Genomic DNA, 21,426 nt, shown 5'->3' with positions numbered 1-21,426 from the left:
TATGTTATGTGACAAGTGATACTCCCTGCTTATTTTCGCTTATTCATTTTTTAAGAAAAAATATAGAGTAAATTATAATGTTCATCATTGAACTATCTTCTCATTTCTATTTTGATTATTAAAGTTTTAAAAAAATAATTTAATCATTAAACTTTTGAATTTCTCCTATTTTAATCCCTCTATGAGGATAATGTGATTTATTTTATTATGAGTTGTCTAATTTATTAATATTTAATTTTAAATATAATTTAAAACAATGAAAATAATTAAAATATATAAACTACCTATATCCCAAACCCTTTTGGTTGGGGTTTCATCCGACCCCTATTTTTAATTGATAAGGAAAATAATTGAGGTGTGTTGAGGATTGGTGCTAGATTCAAAAATATTTTAGAGAGTTGACATATATATGAATAACATAAATTTTTTATATTACGATAGATATAAATAAAATTTCAAGACAGACATAATCAGTAAAATAGATAATTAATATAAAAAGTTTGGATTTTATGGTAAATACGTAATCACATTGGACAATATTTGCATTCATCGCTGTTGAGGGAGTGGTCGTGCTTTAAAAATTTTAATTGAAGGAAATTTCTAGAATGCATGCCATTTATTGTAATTCACCACTAATTTTATAAGGTAAAACTTACAAATAGTCATTAAACTATGTCAAAATTATCTTTTTGAACGTTTAACTTTTAAAAGTTACATAATGAATATTAAATTTTAATTTTGTTAGAAATGGCACAAAACTATTAAGAAATAACTCACTTGACCCTTCAATTATAACTAAAATTTAATTTTACTCTTAATTTTAATTTGAAATATTTTTTATTAGGTTCTCTGAATTGAAAATAAAATAGATATAGATAAAATAAATATCATCTTTTAATTATAAATATTAAATTTGTACCATATAAATTAAAAATTATTTGATATGATATTATAATATTATGGATATATGATTTTAAAATTACATTTAGTTTTTTTAAATAAAAGTTAAATACTTAAATCAAATCATTAATAAAAAACAATTTTATTATTTGATAATATAAAATTTCGGACAACAAAAAATATAAATTTTTTATTTTACAAATACAACAACAATTAAATGAATAATTAGTTCCAAATAATTTCTTTAATAAAAAAATTAATTTCATTGTTTGATAACTGGATTTTTTTGAAAATGTTTTTTTTTAATTTTAAAAATAATTTATTTTGATATATTTTAGAAAAATTCTAAAATTTCTATTTTTTAGAATTATTTCTTAAAGTGTTGAAAAATATTAAAATGAAATTTTAGTTATAATTGAGGGTTAAATAAGATATTTTTCATTAATTTAATATGCTATGTCGCCCTTTAATAACATTTAGCGATTGTTATTTATTTATTTAATAAAGTTTAAAATTTATTGTATATTTTGTAACTTCTAAAAATTTGTCACAAGACATGGTATGCATTATTCAACATGATTTGCTACAATTTGTCCGATGGCTTTTAAAAAAGGAGATACCAGTTTGAGGGTCATTTGGAGGGCGTTGCAGGTAGAATTTGTCCATTATTTAATAAGGACTGTATAGAATTTAATAATATAAGGTTTAATTAAAAAAAATAAGTTTTTAAATTATATTTTTTATTTATTTTAAGTACTTAGAGTCTTTTTATCGAAGTATGTGCCAAATCGCAGGGCTTACGAAACAATAAGCACTTTAAATTTGAGGCAGCATGGTTGTATGAATATTATTATTAGGGAATAATCTATTTTTAATATAATATTAATATATAAAGAGTTTAATTTAATAAAATATTAATAAATTTGAGTATTTAAAATATTAACTAGTTGTAATTTTATGAGGTAAAAAGTATTGTAAAAAAAGTAATTATTTAAAATAATATATAGCTTTAAACTATTAAAAAATAGATCATATACATTGAAGAATAATATATTTGTCCACTCGAGATCATAATATTATTTTTTCATAGTATATTATATTTTATATAAATAAATACTATACTTATGAAAATTATTTAAAATATAAGTTTAATATACTAAGTATATATTAAATATATTTTTTCAAAAATTCGATAGTATAACGGTTAAAATATTTCTATAAATTTTCATTCATATATTTATAATTTAATATTAAAGTTTATTAAAAAAAACATATATCACAAGGATAATTTAGTAAAATATACAAGTAATCTTATATTCCTCTGTAATTTTACATCTATGCTAAACAAACCAAACAATGTATTAAAATATTCTCATAGAAACGTTACATTTTAGTAATATTATTTTTAAAGTAATTTCTGAATCATTTTGTCAAGAATTTCATATAAATGGAATGTTGTTAGTATTAAGCGATTTTTTCGAAAAATCACTTTTTAATACTTTATATACCTGCCAGACACCCTTCCATTTTTATTTACCGATCTAACACTCTTTGCAGAAAGGCACGTTCCTGAAGCGCACCTTGTGAAACATGTAAAAAATCTGGGTATTAATTTTGTAAATATTTTTAAAATGGTGTCTAATATGTAATTAATTTTTATTAGAGTGATATTTATATAAAAACGTCAACTTTATTTATTTATTTTTTGTGTGTGAAAAAAACTTTCCACATTAAAATCTTTAAATATTCTTTTACAAATTATTTTATAACTCGAATTTTTTATTTTTGCATAAAATTACACAATACGTATAATCTAGTATATGAAAACTTTGAGAGTAAGTATTTTAAAATATGAATAATTTTATAAAAGTTTTATAGCTAGTATTTCTTTTTCAAAATGACGACGATGATAATAAAATATTTTATAATTTAAAAAATTATAAATTTTATTTACTTTTAAAATTAATTTTTTAAAAATATAAAAAATATTAAAATAAACTTTTAAAATTTTTAACAGCAGTTAATAATGTTTATTCGTTTTTAATAAAATTAGAATTTTATATTTGTTTTATATTTTTAAAAATTAATATTATAAAAAATATTTTAAAAAAAGAGGGGATATGTTTTAGATTTATATTATTTTTTTATTGAATTTTAACTTTTTATTGCATTTTTATTGATTTTTTAAAAAAGTGAATAATAATTCATTTGATCTATCAATTGTAATTAAAAGTTTATTTTTATATTTTAAATAATTAATATTAAAAGTAAATAAACATTATTAATTGTTTAAAAATATAAAAAATATTAAGATAAACTTTTAAATTTTTTAACAACAGTTAATAATGTTTATTAATTTTTAATAAAATTAGAATTTAATATTTATGTTATATTTTTTAAAATTAATATTATAAAGAATATTTTAAATAAAGAGGTGATATTTTTTAGTTTTATATTCTTTTTTATTGAATTTTATTCAAATTTAATTTTTATTGCTTTTTTAAAAAATAAATAATAATTTATTTAATCTATCAATTATAAGTAAAAGTTTATTTTAATATTTTTTTATTTTTAAACAATTAATATTAAAAGTCAATAAATATTATTAACTGTTGTTAAAAAATAATATTACACAAAAAATAAATAAATAAAGTTGACGTTTTTACACAAATATCATTTAAATAGAAATTAATTACATATTAAACATCATTTTAAAAATATTTACAAAACTAACATCTGTAATTTTTACATGTTTCCTAAGGCACGCTCCAAGTGGCGTCTTACCCCACATGGTGCCAGATCAATATAAAACACGTTTCAGGGGACACCTTTCTACAAAGAATGTTAGATCAGTAAATAAAGATGGAAGAATATCTGAATGGTATATAATGTATTAAAAGATGATTTTTCGAAAATATCGCCTTAGTATTAAGCTTAATAAAACATTTAATTGCTACCCAAATGATGAAGATAGATGAAAGGTCGAGTGGTTGTCCCATCAATTGTCCCCCAATACAAATCATGCTTAGGTCCAAGAAACTAACACCCACCCCCAAATTTTCATTTAAACTTCATATTAATCCTAATAAATACCACACATGATTTCATTTTATGCCAGTAATCTATTACATGATTTTATATCTACACGCGGCAGATCACTGCATGGCACACCTGAATCACGAGGTTTAATTTTTCCTGTTTTGTCTTGCTGCTGCTTTACGTTCATAGCAAGGAATCATGACCATGACCATGACCATGTCCATTGCTACTTGCTAACTTGTTGACCTTATGGCTTCTAAATATTAGTTTTTATTACATTCCAATTTTAAAATAAAAGTTCACGACCCGACGCATATATAGTTTTTATTTTTTATCGTATTTAATGTTACATATAAATTTAATAATGTAAAACATTATATATTTCGATAAATTTGCAACTGAAATCATATATAACTTGATTAATTTTTGGAGATGATTAGCCTGGTTTCCTTTTCTAAGCTAAGCAGTCAATCTTGACGTCTACAAAAAAAATAATATCACTTTTTAATTATTATTATTATTTTTGTTGTTACGTTGTCGTGTTGATGTCTCTTCAAATGTTTCTGATCTTAGCCTTTAGTTATTCTAGATAACACTGATAAATGTCAGTTGTTCTTAGGGTGGGGTAAGGCAATGGGTTGTATAATCTTTTGAGATGGCGATGTAACTCACAATTTTCACATCTCAAATAGAAGAAAAGCAAATAATACAAAACTACACAAATGTAAAACATGGGTGACCCTTCTCCCTTCAATCGCAAAGCAGTTAAGTATAAGATATGATATGATAGGATAGGATACGTTAAACAATGTAATTCATGTTTTTAAATAACGATTTATTTTATTTTATGTTAAATATCGATTTTCATTCTATATTCGATTCGTATTTTATCAAAGGGGAAATATTTTTTACGGATAAGAAATAGTCGAAATAGTTTTTTCGAAGGAGGATTCTAATCTCAAGATTTCTTTTTAAGTTAAAGAATTTTCTCTAATTAAATAATTCAATTCAAATTAATTAAATCTCAATAAACGGGTCATAGGTTAACTTTATATTCGATTCATCATTTTCACCATTTCGACAACATGTAAGAGACACAATACTAATTTTGGGCGCTGTAGGAGTGCTAATCCTTCCCCACGTATAATCGACTCTCGAACCCGTTTTAATCGAATCTTTGTAAATGCAGACCAGTTTTTTGTCTAAAAATGATTTTTCTTAAAATTATTTTTAAAAGACGTTTTTTAGTATTGGACCTACCTAACCCAAAGATCGATGGCGACTCCTTCCAATTTTATACAAATCAATTTAAAACCATCTAAATTTTCAAATAAAAGTCATAATATTTTAAAATAATATTTAATTATTTAAAAAAATGGTTACGGCAAAGTGTATATATATTTATATGTACAATTCTTCAACAATTTATTATATTTTAAAATGGTAAAGGGCTTGTATGCAGGTTCATTTTGTCGTGTTTAGGACATTAAAAAGATACTTTTTAATTATTTTATATAAAAGTATTTTTAAAACACATTACTCTTAACACACATCTTCCCTTTTGGCCTTTTTCTCTTTATCGGTCGTTTTGTCTCCCATGGCCGATGATCAGTTCCATTTTTAAAACCATTATAAATTCATGTGGAATAAAGCCAGCCTTTGTGTTTCCTTATTCATCTAAACACATTCGAAAGACATGAATCTATCCATTAATGGACAATCTCAGGTGCCTCCTGGTTTTATATTTCATCCGACAGAAGAAGAACTCCTTTACTATTACCTCAGAAAGAAAGTTGCTTCCCGGAAGATTGATCTTGATGTTATACGTGAAGTTGATCTTAACAAGCTTGAGCCCTGGGATCTACAAGGTACTCACAAATCTTGTTGATCGGAACAAGTTTATTTGGACACTTCGTCCATTCTAATTTAGACGGAGAGTCGTAGCTGATCAAGATTCAATCGTGAACCGGATAGGAGATATGAACCGTTAACGACTGACGAAATAAATTTGTTCTTGTCAACTTATATCTATATCTATAAGTAAGAGGATTTTTTCTGTTTTTTTTTCTTTTGGTGCAGAAAAGTGTAAAATAGGTTCCACCCCGCAGAATGATTGGTATTTCTTTAGTCACAAGGACAAGAAATACCCGACGGGGACCAGGACGAACCGCGCGACGGCTGCCGGATTCTGGAAAGCGACAGGGCGAGATAAGATTATCTATAACGGTGTTAGAAGAATCGGGTCGAGGAAGACGTTGGTGTTTTATAAAGGAAGAGCTCCCCATGGTAAAAAATCTGATTGGATTATGCACGAGTATAGACTCGAAGACACCATTAACCATGACTCTTATGTGTCCAATCCCATTGGAGATTGTGTGTGTGAAGATGGCTGGGTGGTTTGCCGTGTATTTAGAAAGAAGAATCATCCGAGAAGCACCCTCGAGAGCCCGAAAACTCCGCCGATGGTTTGCTCCGGTAACGACGAGGCCGTGGATCGAATTCTTCGACATATGGGAAACACTTGCAAGATGGAGAATCCAAGCTTTACCGATGCAAATAAGCATGCAGTGTTTACGCATATTCCCGGACTTGAAAGTCCACTTCTCGATCAAGAAACGATAATCGAGCCCTGTTACCGATCCATCGACGACATGCCGATCAACGACGGTGCTAGTGATCGTCATAATGACTGGGCCACCCTGGACCGATATGGGGCATCGCAGTTAAATGGCCAAGTAGAGACGAGCAAGGAAGTATCCTGTTTTAGTGACCCTAACGCGGTGTTCAGTCTTTGTCACCATGATGGCATTCAATTATCGGACGTAAGTTGGCAAATATCAAACCAAAACTCACAGCTCTATGCCTACGAGAATGAGCTATGGAGCTTGACGATATAATCTTTACCGTCTACAATTTAGATCAATCGATTAATAAATTAGATATCGATACAATTCAAAGACATGCATCGAGATATCTATAAATGCGAATGTGCTTGCATAAATAAGGGTGAAATCATTATCATGTAAAGTTTTATAATTTTAAAACTAGTTTAGATTTAAGCTAATGTTGCATGAAATAATCACGATCAAATAAAGAGCAACTTTTTTCTTTCCTTTCTTTTTCAAATTATATTTGATCGGTATATTTAATATTAGAAGTGTACATTTTTATATTTATTTATTTAATCACGCATTCTCCATTAACCTTTTTATCGTTACATTAACCGTTAACTATCTTGATTAAAAAGGGGACATAAATAGCCTAATTATTTTTTATTATGTTTAATATTTTTTTCGCATTAATTTAGAGAAAATTTATATATTATTTCATGTTTTATTTTATTATATATTTTACATAATTCAATATAAAAAAATAAATTATCAAATGATCAATTGGTTCTGTCAATTGAATAATGATTGAATTGGTTTAGTATTTCCCACTTTCTTTTAACATTATTCTCACTGAATAATATAAAAGTTGCAAAAACCAAATATAAATTTTCTGATTGTAAATGCTAAAAAAGTTTTAATAATTACCAATAATTTTGTTTCCATGTTCTAAGAATCTGTAAAACATGAAACATGGCTGAATTGAAAAAATGGGACCATCACAATCAATGATGAATAAATGAATATTATTATTATTTTGATATAAAATATTATTTTTTAAACTATATATAATTTATTAAATTCTTAAATAGAATGTAATAATATATATATATTATTAATCTGGGGTAAGTACAATGCAATATTTGTTCAAAGATAACTCTCAATTATTAGACATTAAACGCTTACACCCTAACTTTTCTGGTGTTCGAACACGAAACCTCAAGTAATAACAATAATTTATTTATTACTGAGGTCATTCGATTCATACATATAATTATATTTTAATATATAAACTCAGGATCTTAAGAGATATCGGTTGAAATAAGATTAATCCACGTATTATTACTATCCAATTCAACATAGTGGTAAATTACATAATTTTTATACAAACCCTTTATTTTATTCAGTCTCTGGTTCACAATTCCAAAAACTCCATGCGATGCAAATTCAGCTAGCCTAACTCGTGAACCAAATAGACGATTCCCCGAGGTTTATAGCATGCAGTTGCAAGCATGAATGGACCTACGTGAGAAGGTAAGAGAAGTTGTCTCTTTAAAAAATTCAGTTTTCTATATATTTTATATATTTTTTATTTTTTATTTTTTTATTAAAAATCTATTTTCGTTCTCCTAAAATTTTATAAATTTGTTTCCACTTAAAATTGTATAAGTACGGAACCTCTAACATAAAATTCTATATCCGTTCCTGATCGCAGTAACGATTAAGGTGATAACAGTTTAATTCATTTCTTTTTTTAATATGAATAAGAATCAAACTAAAATCGAATTAAAATTACGAATATGGAAACAATTTTTACGTGATGGTTGAGGAAGATGTGAATTTGGTCAGGTGAGCATGGGACCAGATTAGAAGGCAAAATGTAACATCGAGGATAACAGAGTGTAAGATGCCACAGCATCATGAAAGCCTATAAAAGAAAAACAGTAGGGTTTTTTTTTTCATTTGGAAGCTTCGTTGGGTAAAAAAGGGAACCCTTTTCCCCAATCTCATGTGACTGTAACTCAAAAAGCTATTTTTTTAGGTTTTATTCTACTTAATAGTCTAAATAATTATAAGATAATATTTTATTTTTACCGATATAATATGTCAGCTCAATTATCTTAAAAGAACTTTTTCCAAACAAATCAACCTTGCCTCAATAATTTGTCTAAATTAACTTAATCATAAAATCATGTGATGCTTGATAAGAGACCGTCTCTTGATAATCTAATCATACTCGTAATGATTTTTCCAATAAATACAAACTACATATTAGTACATAAGTCACAATGTATTCCAAAGGTAACAAGGACTCTTGGATGGGATAAGGGCGGATGCATATGGCCTCAAATGAATACCAATTATTTTAGATTAGATATTAAATATAGTTTAATATATCAAAAGAAAAAGGAGAAAAATATATTTTGCATACCCATTATATTAAAAAAAAGTATTAAAATTTTTAGACTCTATTTTTTTATTTCTAGATCCGTCATTGAATGGGAGATCACACATACCTAGTATTTATCCTAGATAGATAGTATATCATCCACTTGGTTCCATGCCAGCACACTAATTAGATCCTACGTCAACGTAATAGTAGGTGGCTTACTCCATGATAGCTCGAATGCTAGCACAAGGTGAGAGGAGATCGATATATTCATCCCATATATACAATTACCCTTAAACGTCAAGCTTGAATTTTTTAAAAATAACGACATTTTCTTTTACCATTAAGTTAAGAGTTGAAACCAAACCTAGGGTTCCTAGGGTTTGCTTGTCCTTTGATAGCTTCCATTGAAAAGGCTTAATGCTTCACCCATTTGTAGTGGACTTAAAGCCGTCAGATCTTCCATTGCTAGGCCAATGAAACCTAGAACACCAAGTCCATCTAGGGATGTTAATTTGACGTGTAGATTTGGATGTTTAGTGCTCACAACTTTTAGCGGGTCCTTTTTTTTATTAATGTCAAAGAACTGTTCATAACATCAACTCATGTACGATCTGTCACCATAGTTTACAACCACAAAGCAAATATATTTACTCTTTTCTTATAATCTATCAAGAACAGTATCGTTTGGATATGGGGAGTGATCAATTTTGTTAAACCATTCAACAAGAAAAAAAATAAACAGTTTTTTTAGGCGATTTTTTTATATATCATCGTTAAATAGTATAATTACTGATCAGGTATCGTTCAAATTATATTTTTTTATCTAACACCTTTTAAAGAAATACGCGCCCTTGCAACGCGTTTTACGCTGATTTGGTACTACGTGGGGTAAGGTGCGCACCATGAAACGCGCCTTATGTTGACTTACCATACACGTGTGTAAAGCGCGGCCCCGGGGGCGCGCCTTAGGCCACCCAGGAGTATAGCGCAGGTCAAGGGTCGCGCCTTATCTTTAACATAATTATATTAGGCGAGAAACAGGGGCCGCATTTTAGCTTTATCTGATATAATTATATAAGGCGCGGTGCAAGTACCGCGTCTTGTAGCTTTTCCCGGCTAGAAATATAGTTTTCCAGGGGAACTCCTCACATCTTCTCTCTATTATAAAAAAATTAATACAACAATCTGACAATCTTTTCATATTTGATTCAGAAGTTCCTACGATTTTTCGTTATAAGGTAATTTTGTGATAATTTTTTTATTATACTTATTGTTTATTATGATTATTTGAAAAAATATTATACTAATTGTTGTCAATTAATTTTTGTGTTTGTAAAATTAGAAAGCGAGAGTATACGTCGAAATAGTTTTACGGTACAAGTAATAATATAAAATTATATTATTTAAATTATTTACGTTTATGTGTAAAAAATTTATTGTGTTATATTTTCGTTCATATATTATTTATTTAATCAACATTGTTTCAGTTGTTTTTTTACAGATATAATATTGCCGCACTTTTAAACTCAAAGAATGGCGCGACTTTCAGCTATTGTTTATTATGATGGTGAAATTCGAGAAGATGAAACCGATGTTGTTTTCGTATCAAATGAGCGTGTTAAAATATCATTGAAGATAAACATAACTCTTGAGGAGCTGATAATGAAGATTTCGAGGAAGATTCATGTTAGAAGTAGTTAGAAGAATGTCGTCGTTGCAATACAGATTTCCAACATCATTGTTGCCATTAACTTATACAACGTTTGAACTTTTGAACAATGATGATGTTGAAATGATGGTTGAAGCTCAAAGTAATTATTCAGACGCCGATATTGAGATGTATGCAAATTTTATTCAAGTGTGTGTTGTTCGGGGTCAATCATTAAGCTCCCACTATGGGCTGGCTAAACAAGTTGATAAAGTTGATAGCCCGACGACAGTAATGTGTAATGATTTTAATGCCATAATGGAGAGACATTCATTCGCAACTCCTTACGATATGTACCGAGGTGGGTCGACGAAAAATCCGTATGGTAACATCGCGTCCAGTTCAAGGGGAAGACATTCATCTGCAAATCCCTTTGACCTTAATATGGATATGCCATCGACGCAACAATCTGTGCAGTTTCCATTTGACATGATGGCTTCAAGCTCCAGGGGAGGCATTCGACTGCGACTTTTTTTGATATGAATGTCGATATGCCTTCCAGTTCAAGGGGAAGGCGTGCAAGTAGTAGGTTCTTCGACCTAAATGTGGAGAGCATGGAGGAACCATCATCTCCACCAGAAGAACCGCTTCTTGAGCCTGGTGCGGATGGTGCTGAGACTAGACTATTCATTCACCCAGAATCATCGCAATTCAACTCCGATGATGATGATGATGTGGATGAAGTTCCAGCAAATGTGGCACAAACTGACCCCGCAACACACATGTATGAAGCTGATTATGGTGCAATGTACAATGTGCAATGTATGAGCCAAAATTTACGGATATACCTCATCTCGGTGACTATAGATATTACTCATCAATAAATAATGGTGAGTTATATTTAGGTATAGAGTTTTCAAGCAAAGAAGAAGCGATGATGGCTATAAAAAATTACAATATCCGTAATTCTTTTCAATCGAGAGTTGACTGCTCCACGATAGAAAAATATGTATGCTGCTGTGCCCGACGCGAAAACGGATGCAATTGGATGGTTCTCGTATCGAAGAGGAAAAGGAAAAACAACAGATGAAAACTAACATTATACAACGATCCTCACATATGTTGTGCTAGAGAGGTCAACCAAGATCATCCCAACTTAGACTCTGAAATGATATGCCAAGCCATCATGCCCATGGTAAAAGCAAACTCTCATATAGTTGTTGTTGTGTTGATTTCAGCTATACAATCGCAGTATGGATACACTGTCTCCTATAAAAAAGCTTGGTTGGCAAAACAAAATGCTATTGTCAAACTTCATGGCGAATTAGATGTATCTTATAACGAACTTCCAGGCTGGTTTAGGCTGGTGAAGAGGTTGAATCCTGTGACAATTGTGGACTTCAAAACTCCTATGCATACCATAATGATCGAGTTCTCCGCGATCGATGGCAATTCTATCGGGTTTTTTGGACTTACCCACAGTGCGTTAATGCTGTCAAATACTGCAAGCCTGTGGTCCAGATCGACGGGACTTTATTGTATGGAAAATACAAGCAAGTTGTATTATTGGCAGTTGTCCAAGATGACAATCGCAACATTATTCCCGTTGCTTTTGCTCTTGTCGAAGGAGAAGATACAGATTCTTAGACTTTTTTCCTCCGAAATTTACGTGCACATGTTATCACGAGGGAAAAAATCTGTGTCATTTCAGATCGCAGAGCTGAGATTAAAACAACAATGGAGTCTTTGGGTCCAATGTGGCAACCACCCTTTGTCCAACATAGGTATTGTCTCCGACACATTGCTGCGAACTACCTGGAAGATACAAGAAGAATGATGAGCGTCAATTACTTGTGCGCATGAGTAAGTGAAACTGATGTAGTTTGTTTTCTTTTGATCATTTTGATCAGGTTAGTAAGTTATACATTTATCACAAAATTACCTTATAACGAAAAATCGCACGAACTTCTGAATCAAATATGAAAAGATTGTCGGATTGTTGTATTAATTTTTTTATAATCGAGAGAAGATGTGAGGAGTTCCCCTGGGAAAAAGGGTATTTATAACCGGGAAAAGCTACAAGACGCGGTGCCTGCACCGCGCCTTACATAATTATATCAGATAAAGTTAAAACGTGGCCCCTGACCTGCGCTATACTATTATGTGGCCTAAGGCACGCTCCCGGGGCCACTAAGTTAGCATAAGGCGCGCTTCAGGGCGCGCCTTACCCACGTGACACCAAATCAACGTAAAGCGCGTTGCAGGGGGCGTCTTTCTGCAAAGGGTATTAGATCAAAAAATATAGTCTGAACGGTACATGATCGGTAATTATATTGTTTAACGGTGATATATCTAGAAAATCGCCGGTTTTTTAAACCCCAAAACTAAGGTTAACATGAAGCAAGAGGTTAATTAGGGTTCCTTTATAGCAGTATTAACAATTAGTTAATTAGCATAAAAATATAGACAGATGATAATTTTGATTGTAGATTCATATATTTATTAATATCCATTTTATTTTTTACGCATTTGAATAATATTCATTACCCGTATTACTAATTCCAAATTCTTCACTGCATCTAATGAAAGCCTGGTGGAGTTTCTCAAAGGCAAAATGGAAATCAGATAAGGGGATTCACTTTTCCCTTACCTGCTTGTACTAATAATGAATGTTCTGTCAAGGCTGTTGGATACTGCTGCTGGTGAGAAGATAATTCAGTATTATCCTAAATGCAGAAGAGTGATGCTTATTCGTCTGTGCTTTGCAGATGACTTATTGATTTTCTGTAATGGGTCCCTAAATTCCATCTTAGGAGAAAATTTATTAACTTTCTGGATGTAAGGTATGACTCATAATTATGTACTAGAATTTTTTATTATAAATAGAGATGTAATCTAAACCTATTATCATTGAATAAAATTTTTCTAACGCCGCCTAAACATCGATGACGTAAGTATATTACCGAACTTTGTTAAAATTCTTGTGTTATTTCATTTACTTTGTCCGATTTATCAACACTGGATTAAAGCTTAACGCCTCAAAGTCTGAGATTTTCGTTTCCGGGATGAATGTTGATCATGTGGCTTTGGTGCAGGAGACTACTAGGCTTAAGTTGGGAAGGCTTCGTGTCAGATATCTTGAAGTTCCCTTGGTTCCCAAGAAATTGACAGAGAAATATTAAAGTTAGGTCGGTGCTCTGGTCTAGCAAATGGTTGAGCCATATAGGTAGACTGTAGTTGGTCAAGACTGTTTCATTTAGCATAGCTAATTTCTAGTACAGACAATTAATCCTGTCAGTTGCTATGATTAAGAGAGTTGATCATTTTTGTGTCAGATTCTTTTGAAAAGGGGGATGTGCCTGCTAAGGGAGAGATGAATTGGGGGACTATCTGTGCACCCAAGTCTGAGGGAGGATTGAGAATTAAAAATCGGAAGTGCTGGAATAGAGCTTGTGTATTACTTCTGATGAAGAACTTGTTTTCTAGGGAAGGTTCCCTTTGGGTGGCCTGGATTAAAACTTATGTTTTCAAAGGCATTGATTTTTGGCTTGTTGATGGTAAGCCTTGGTTCAGTTGGAGTCTGAGGAAAATTCTGAGAACGAGGGAGAAGGTTTAGTCCTTGTTTTCTAGGACCATTGGCTGGGATAAGATTATTGCTAGATAGATTTGGAATGAGATCAAGGATAAGGAGGAGAATGTTGTGTGGCAGAAGGTCATATGGTTTCCTTTGAGTGTTCCCAAACATTCGCTCATTGTTTGGATGGCAATCCTCGATAGGTTACCTACTGTTGACAGATTGATTAAAATAGGGATTGTGGTTGATAGCAGCTGTAGGAATTATGGTGTGATGCTTAAGGTTTGAAGTCACATTTTCTTTGAGTTGTATTTCTCGAGGGCAGTTTTGGAGCCAATTCTCTGCTTGTGTAAAAATAGATAGGGCAATGGAGAGTTGAGAAGAAGAGCTGAGTTGGGTTATTTCTCCGTTCTAAGAAAAATCCTTAATTGTTTACATTCTTAGAATAACTTGATGGGCTTACATATATTGTACATGAGATGAGTGGAATTATAGGCAATTCACATTGGAGATATTGTGGGATGTATTAAGGGGATTGTTAGGGTAAAGATGCTTAGGAAAGTTGTTAAGAAAGATATCGTAAATCATGATCCTTGTATAACTAGGGGGATCAACAACAACAACAATAACAATGGTGAAATGAAAACCAGCTCATTGCGTTTTAAAACATAGCGAAAAAATTTAAGAATTTTTCTTTGGAATTCCCTCAATATTTGGTTGGCCAAATCGCCCAACTTCTCTTTTTTTTTTCATCTTCGGTCCCTCCTAAGATTTTCCCATAAACCCATTGATTCTTTCTTTGTCTTTCATTCTTCTTCTTTTGTTTCACATTCTAAAGATTATTGCTTTTAGCTTGCTGCCGGTTCCAAGAGTGTTTTTTTCAGTTCTATTTTTGTTTTTCTGAACGTAAATGGCCAATGCATCTGGGTTTCTCCCACCTTCGGTTCCGAGTTTGAAGACAAAGATTCAGCCTTCAACAGGCATTTCTCGATCTGGGTTTTGCTTCTACAGGAGGGTAGTTTGTTCAAGTTCCATTGAAGGTGCAGAGAAGCATGTTTCCCCTTCTGAATCTCGAATCCCCAAGTAAAATATTTCTGCTTTTTTTATATAATTTTTGCTTGATTGATTGGAATCTAGTTTATCAGCTGCTATATTTGTTGAGAGTGGTGTTAAATGAGCTTCCTTTGTTGATCATGATTTTGTACCAGTAGTAAGTAGTTGAGTTAATTTGCATGCTTTTTGCTCAAGAATGAATAGATCTATGGTTTAGTATCGGGTTCTAGTTTTATTGGGGATTTCACTGTTTGTTTGTTGTAGTTACTGTGAAGTTGTAGGCTGAAGTGTTATTGGTGAAAGGGGTTCCTTAGCTGTGTTTCCTGCACCAAGGCTAGAATGGTTAATGGTAATCCTAAATCGGTGATCCGCCTAGTTTATGAAAAGGTAGTTTTGCTGAGGTTTCTCAGACTTGGTATTAGCCAGATGTTTGGCTTACGATGCTCTTAAGAAGTCCGAGCTGAATAAACAGTTGACGAACCATGGTCTCGAGATATCTAAATAACTTATTGTGCTGAGCTCGATACCGATATAGTATTGGCTATTCATTTGTGGATATGTTTGATACTGATACTTCATGTTTGTTGGTGAATCCTTTTCTCTGGTTCATTTTACCCCTAGGAAGCCATCTTAGTGATTGGTGATTCGATATTAGTCTAGGAGATAGTTAATATTAGTCTGGTCTTCAGAGTTGAGATGCAGCCTCGTTTTCATTCGTATGCTTACTACTTTCATATTCGGATGGATAACAATTTTCCTGTCTAATGATTTACTTTTCTGTTTATGCTTTGAATAAAAACATAGGCTTGTCAATGTCAGTAAAGGCCTGTAAGTTAGTTGGCTGTGGATCAGCAGTGCCATCTCTTTCTGTTTCCAATGACGATCTTTCTAAACTAGTTGATACTTTTGATGAATGGATCTCTGTTCGCACTGGTATACGAAACCGACGGATAATTTCAGGTTAGAAAACAATTCATACTAGTGCTACTTGTACAACTTTTGTTGACTTTTAAGCTGGCATTTTCTACTGTGTCAAATATTCGTCGATGTGATCAAAATCTTTAAGAGGTTTCGTAAGTGTTGTTCCTTTATATCAGTGTAGTTTTTCGTTAGTAAAAGATTGAAACTTATATGCCTTTTATATATAGTCAGTATGGTTTCACCGTGATCCTGCGGTGGAGATTTGTATTAACTATTGTTCTTACAGGAAAGGAAAGCTTGAAAGACCTAGCAGTAGAAGCGGCACGGAAAGCTCTTGAAATGGCAGATTTTGATCCTAATGATCTCGACCTAATCTTGATGTGCACATCTACTCCGGAATATATTTTCGGTGCTGCTCCACAGGTTATTCTTTTCCCTGAATCCAAAGAACAATTTTTATTATTTATGCTTTGTGCTTTACCAGTCCTCAGTCGTTTGTATTCCATCACTTACTTCATGGTATGTGTTTCTTTGAAAAAGCCATTTGTGTATGTTTTATCTAATAGTGATTTTAACCTGCCAGATCCAAAGAGAGCTTGACTGCAAAAAATCTCCTTTAGCTTATGATATTACAGCTGCTTGTAGCGGATTTGTGCTGGGACTTGTCTCGGCTGCTTGTCACATTAGGTGTAACAATTTTTTTTACTTCACGGCAAAGAGGTCAGTTATGTTGATTCATGTTATCAATTTGAACTTCTACTTTGCGAATTGCAGGAGGTGGGTTTCGTAATGTTTTGGTAATTGGAGCTGATGGTCTTTCTCGATTTATTGATTGGACCGATAGAGGAACATGTATCCTCTTCAGGGATGCTGCGGGTGCTGTACTAGTTCAGGTAATACACTCCTAACTCCTTTACATAAATTAACTCTTTTCCCGAAGATGCAATGGCGATTTCTTGAATTTGCATAAGTGCATGCATGTAAATAGAGAAATAGTCTTATGTCAAAGGTTGTAGATTGTTGTCGTTGTACATTGTACCCTTTGCTGAGTTTTCCGAACACCATTACGCTCATAATACGAGTCTGGAGTGGTTTGTGCCAGACTCGTTCGTGTACTATGTTGCATTCTCTGATACACTTGTGTGATGAATGACTCATTTCATATTTACGGGTTCTTTTGTAACTTCCATATACATATATATACGTGCATGAATATGCAACGAAACATGATATCGTTTGTCATTGATTCTTGTAGGCCTGTGATGCCAAGGAGGATGGTTTATTAAGCTTCGACATGCATAGTGATGGTGAGGGTGGAAGGTATGTGCCTCGTGTTATTGAAGTAAACAAACCGTTTAGCTTCCTCTTAAGGAATTAGATTGAGTTTCTGCCCCCGTTGCAGACATCTTGGTGCCCCCATAGGTGATAACAAAACCGAAGAACTGTTGGGTTCAAATGGTTCGGTGTTAGATTTCCCTCCGAAAAGTCCTCTTATTCCTGCATACAGATGAATGGCCAAGAAGTCTTTCGCTTCGCTGTGCGATGTGTACCACAATCACTTGAATCTGCCTTGGAGAAAGCTGGTCTTGCTTCATCCAGCGTTGACTGGTTGTTGTTCCATCAGGCATATATGATCTAGTGTACAATTGATTCCGGTAACCATTGAGGTTGTTGCATGCTATTCGTCGCACGACTATCCGACAGATTTGATTAATGCGGGCAAACCAGAGGATTATCGATGCGGTTGCAACACGGTTAGATTTCCCACAGGAAAAAGTGATTTCGAATTTGGCGGTAATACGAGCGCCGCATCCATTCCTTTGGCACTGGACGAAACCGTTCGAGCAGGAAGGTGAAGCCAGGCCATACAATCGCAACTGAGGGCTTCGCGCAGGTCTAACTTGGGGTTCAGCAGTTATTAGATGGGGATGGAAGGTACCTTCAGCCAAATTAACCATGTTTGAAAGAAGGGGAAGATCTTATGAACAGCTCTCTCCAGTTCTAACACTCTGATCCAAAAAATACACAGAAAATGAGTTTGGAATCACATAATCTCCATTATTGCTTGTTCGAAATCTGCTACTTTTAGTCGTTTCGTTCCGAATAAATTTCGTCTTTCTTTTCCCGCAAGTAACTGTTTTTCTTTCGCGAGTATTTGTTAGACATGAGCATTTTCGATTTTCTAAGGACTTATTTTTCTCCAAAGCAACTAATTTCGAGTGCTTTTATCATGGTTACAAGTATGAATTAGGAGCCAAAGCAAAAGGACAATTTTCGTTAGAGACAAAAGTGAGAAATCTGACCAATTTTGGGGGCCAAAAATGTATTTAACCCAATCTAACAATACGTGCATTCTGACAAAACTGAGTTGAACCACACATCCCTAAACTATGATCCTAATTCTAAATTGGTCTTCAAACTTTTAGATATTCCAAATCCATCCCTAAGCTATGACTCATTCTATGTTGGTCCCCAAACTTTTGAATATTCCAAATTAATCTTCAAAATATGACCCTCATTCTATATTGGTCCCATACATTTCAATAACATCCCCAAAGATCAATCAAAAATTTAAGGATGAAATTGAAACATTCATAAGTTTGGAGGACCAATATAAGAAGGATTTTTATAGTTTTAGAATTAATTTGTAATTTTAAAAAATTTAAGGACCAATGAGAGTCACAATTTGAAGATGAATTTAAAATGTTCAAAAGTTTAAGGACCAATTTGAAATATGAGTTTTAGTTTAAGGATGTATAGTGCAATTAACTCTACAAAACTCTTATCCATTGTTAATTTAGTATATCCGAGAACGAGCGAACTTATAGGAAGTTATAGTTGTTGAAAATTGTTTTAGGTCTTATGCATAAGTGTCAATGTTGAAAGTTTTAATCAGATGTTCACATTGATGAAACGAACTGTTCATTCATCGTCCCGGAATTTTTGTTGTTTTATGTCGACTTGAGGTTATTCCCTTTGCTTTTGGAATAATAAACGAGACATACTCGATACCTGTTATACATCCTTGTATCATTAGAAGTATTATAAGGATTATAGTGCTTCTCTGTAAAACATGATTGTAAGATGAATGAAGTTTCCTTACGTACTTCTTTTACCTTTTATATGTTATAGTAGCTTATTCCTTTTTTGGGGATATGTTGCCTGATGCTAACAGCTTATCCTGATATGCAGGGTCTGTTGCAGAAGACGGCTATCGGATAGAGCAAAATCGTAACTGATAACTTGAGAAAATAAAAATAAAGATAAAGAAGACACAAAATTTACGTGAAAAACCCCTAAATAATATAGGGTAAAAACCACGGGCAACGGTAGAAGAATTTCACTATGAGAAAATAGGAATTACAACTTCTCTCAATCGACCAAGGAGAAAACAATGATAATTCTCTCTTGATAAAAAGGAGAAAACAACTCTCAAGAAATTCTCTAAATTCTCTCTAGTATTGGAAGAAAGTTAGAATGCTTTGGGATGGTTTTGAAGCTAAATGAGCTAGGGTATTTATAGTAGAACCTTTAAGGACTAATCTTGAAAATACCCTAAAAGTACAATGACTAAATGTGTAGTTTTACCATCCATGAATTTCAACCAAAATTGCAGCCATCTTTGAATCAATAGCCGCCGGCTGCTAGCCATTGTTTTAGACTTTTATTTTAAACAATCTCCCACTTGAAGATTTGATTGAAACAATCATATCTTCACACCATTCTTTCTACCTTATACCATCATGTTGCTTATGTTTCTGACAGGCCACAAGAGGATCGACACCAAGTAAAATTATCAGCATTGATCGCCTTTGTCATGAAATCTGATATGTTGTCTTTGGTATGGATTTTCTGCATATCTATCGTTCCTTCTTCCACCTTTTCACGAATGAAATGTTATTGAACTCGTATGTGCTTTGTTCTTGAATGAAATGCTGGATTCCTTGCTAGATGCAAGGCGCTTTGATTGTCACAAAACAGAGAGACGTACTCTTGATTGTGCCCAAGCTCCTCCAATAGCATCTTCAACCAAATTGCTTCTTTACTGGCTTGTGTAGCTGCTACATATTCTGCCTCTGTTGTGGATGTAGCCACAACTGACTGTAATTTTGAAACCCAACTTACAGCTCCACCAACAACTTTGAACACATATCCTGTAGTAGATTTGCTTTTATCCAAATCCCCTGCATAGTCAGAATCTACATACCCATTGATTAGTAAGTTTGATCCTCCGTAACATAATGCAATATTTGAGGTCCCTTTGATGTATCTCAAGATCCTCTTTACTGTATTCCAATGCTCTTTGCCTGGATTCGCCATGTACCGACTAACCACTCCCACTGCTTGTGCAATGTCTGGTCTTGTGCATATCATAGCGAACATCAAACTTCACACTGCTGATGCATACGGTACTCGAGACATCTCCATCCTCTCTTCTTCACTGCTAGGACTCATACTGGAGGATAATTTGAAGTTAATAGGAAGAGGGGTAGAAATTGACTTACAATCTTGCATGCTGAATCGTGACAAGATTTTCTTCAAGTAATTCTTTTCTGAAAGCCAAATCTTCCTATTACTTCTGTCTCGGTGAATTTGCATCCCTAGAATCTTGTTTGCTGATCCCAAGTCCTTCATTTCAAATTCCCTAGCCAGTTGTGCCTTCAATTCTTCAATATGATCTTTGTTGGGTCCTGCAACCAACATGTCATCCACATACAACAACAAAATAACAAAATTGTTATCACCAGACCTCTTGAAATAAGCACAAGGGTCTGCATTAAGTCTGTTGTATCCAAGGCACATAATGAAAGAATCAAATCTCTTATACCAACGCATCGGCGCCTGCTTTAGACCGTAAAGAGATTTGTTCAACCTGCAAACCAAGTTCTTATTTTCTTTTTCTTCAAAACCTTTAGGCTTGGGCATATAAATTTCTTCTTCAAGTTTTCCATGAAGAAAAGCTATTTTAACATCTAGCTGCTCTAGATGTAAGTCCAATGTAGCACACATTCCCAAAACTACTCGAATTGTTGTTAGTCAAACCATAGGAGAAAATATTTCATTGAAATCAATACATTCTTTTTGAGCATATCCTTTGACCACCAGTCTTGCACGATACCTCTCAACTTGATCGTCACCATTTCGCTTGATTTTGAAGACCCATTTGTTACCAATTAGCTTCCTTCCTTGTGGTAGTGGCACAAGGTCCCATGTATTATTTTTATGAAGGGCTTCAATTTCTTCTTGCATCGCCTTCATCCATAGTGAAGCATCTGAGTTGTTTATTACC

At 32.7% G+C, this 21,426-nt stretch overlaps 1 protein-coding gene and 1 pseudogene across 1 annotated transcript; both read left to right on the top strand.

Annotated features, from left to right (window-relative positions):
- Positions 1-5,598: 5,598 nt before the first annotated feature.
- LOC120135056 (NAC domain-containing protein 12-like) lies at positions 5,599-6,938 on the top strand. The gene is made up of 2 exons (XM_039151417.1): positions 5,599-5,807; positions 6,019-6,938. Exons 1-2 carry the CDS (start codon positions 5,636-5,638, stop codon positions 6,834-6,836), a joined length of 990 nt encoding a protein of 329 aa, XP_039007348.1. The 5' UTR covers positions 5,599-5,635; the 3' UTR covers positions 6,837-6,938.
- A 7,899-nt stretch (positions 6,939-14,837) lies between these two features.
- LOC120135114 lies at positions 14,838-18,203 on the top strand (annotated as a pseudogene).
- Positions 18,204-21,426: the final 3,223 nt, after the last annotated feature.

This window comes from Hibiscus syriacus, unplaced genomic scaffold (assembly GCF_006381635.1).
Source record: "Hibiscus syriacus cultivar Baekdansim isolate YM2019G1 unplaced genomic scaffold, ASM638163v2 tig00110602_pilon, whole genome shotgun sequence".
Lineage (NCBI taxonomy): Eukaryota > Viridiplantae > Streptophyta > Magnoliopsida > Malvales > Malvaceae > Hibiscus > Hibiscus syriacus.
This window is presented reverse-complemented; position numbering and strand designations above follow the sequence as displayed.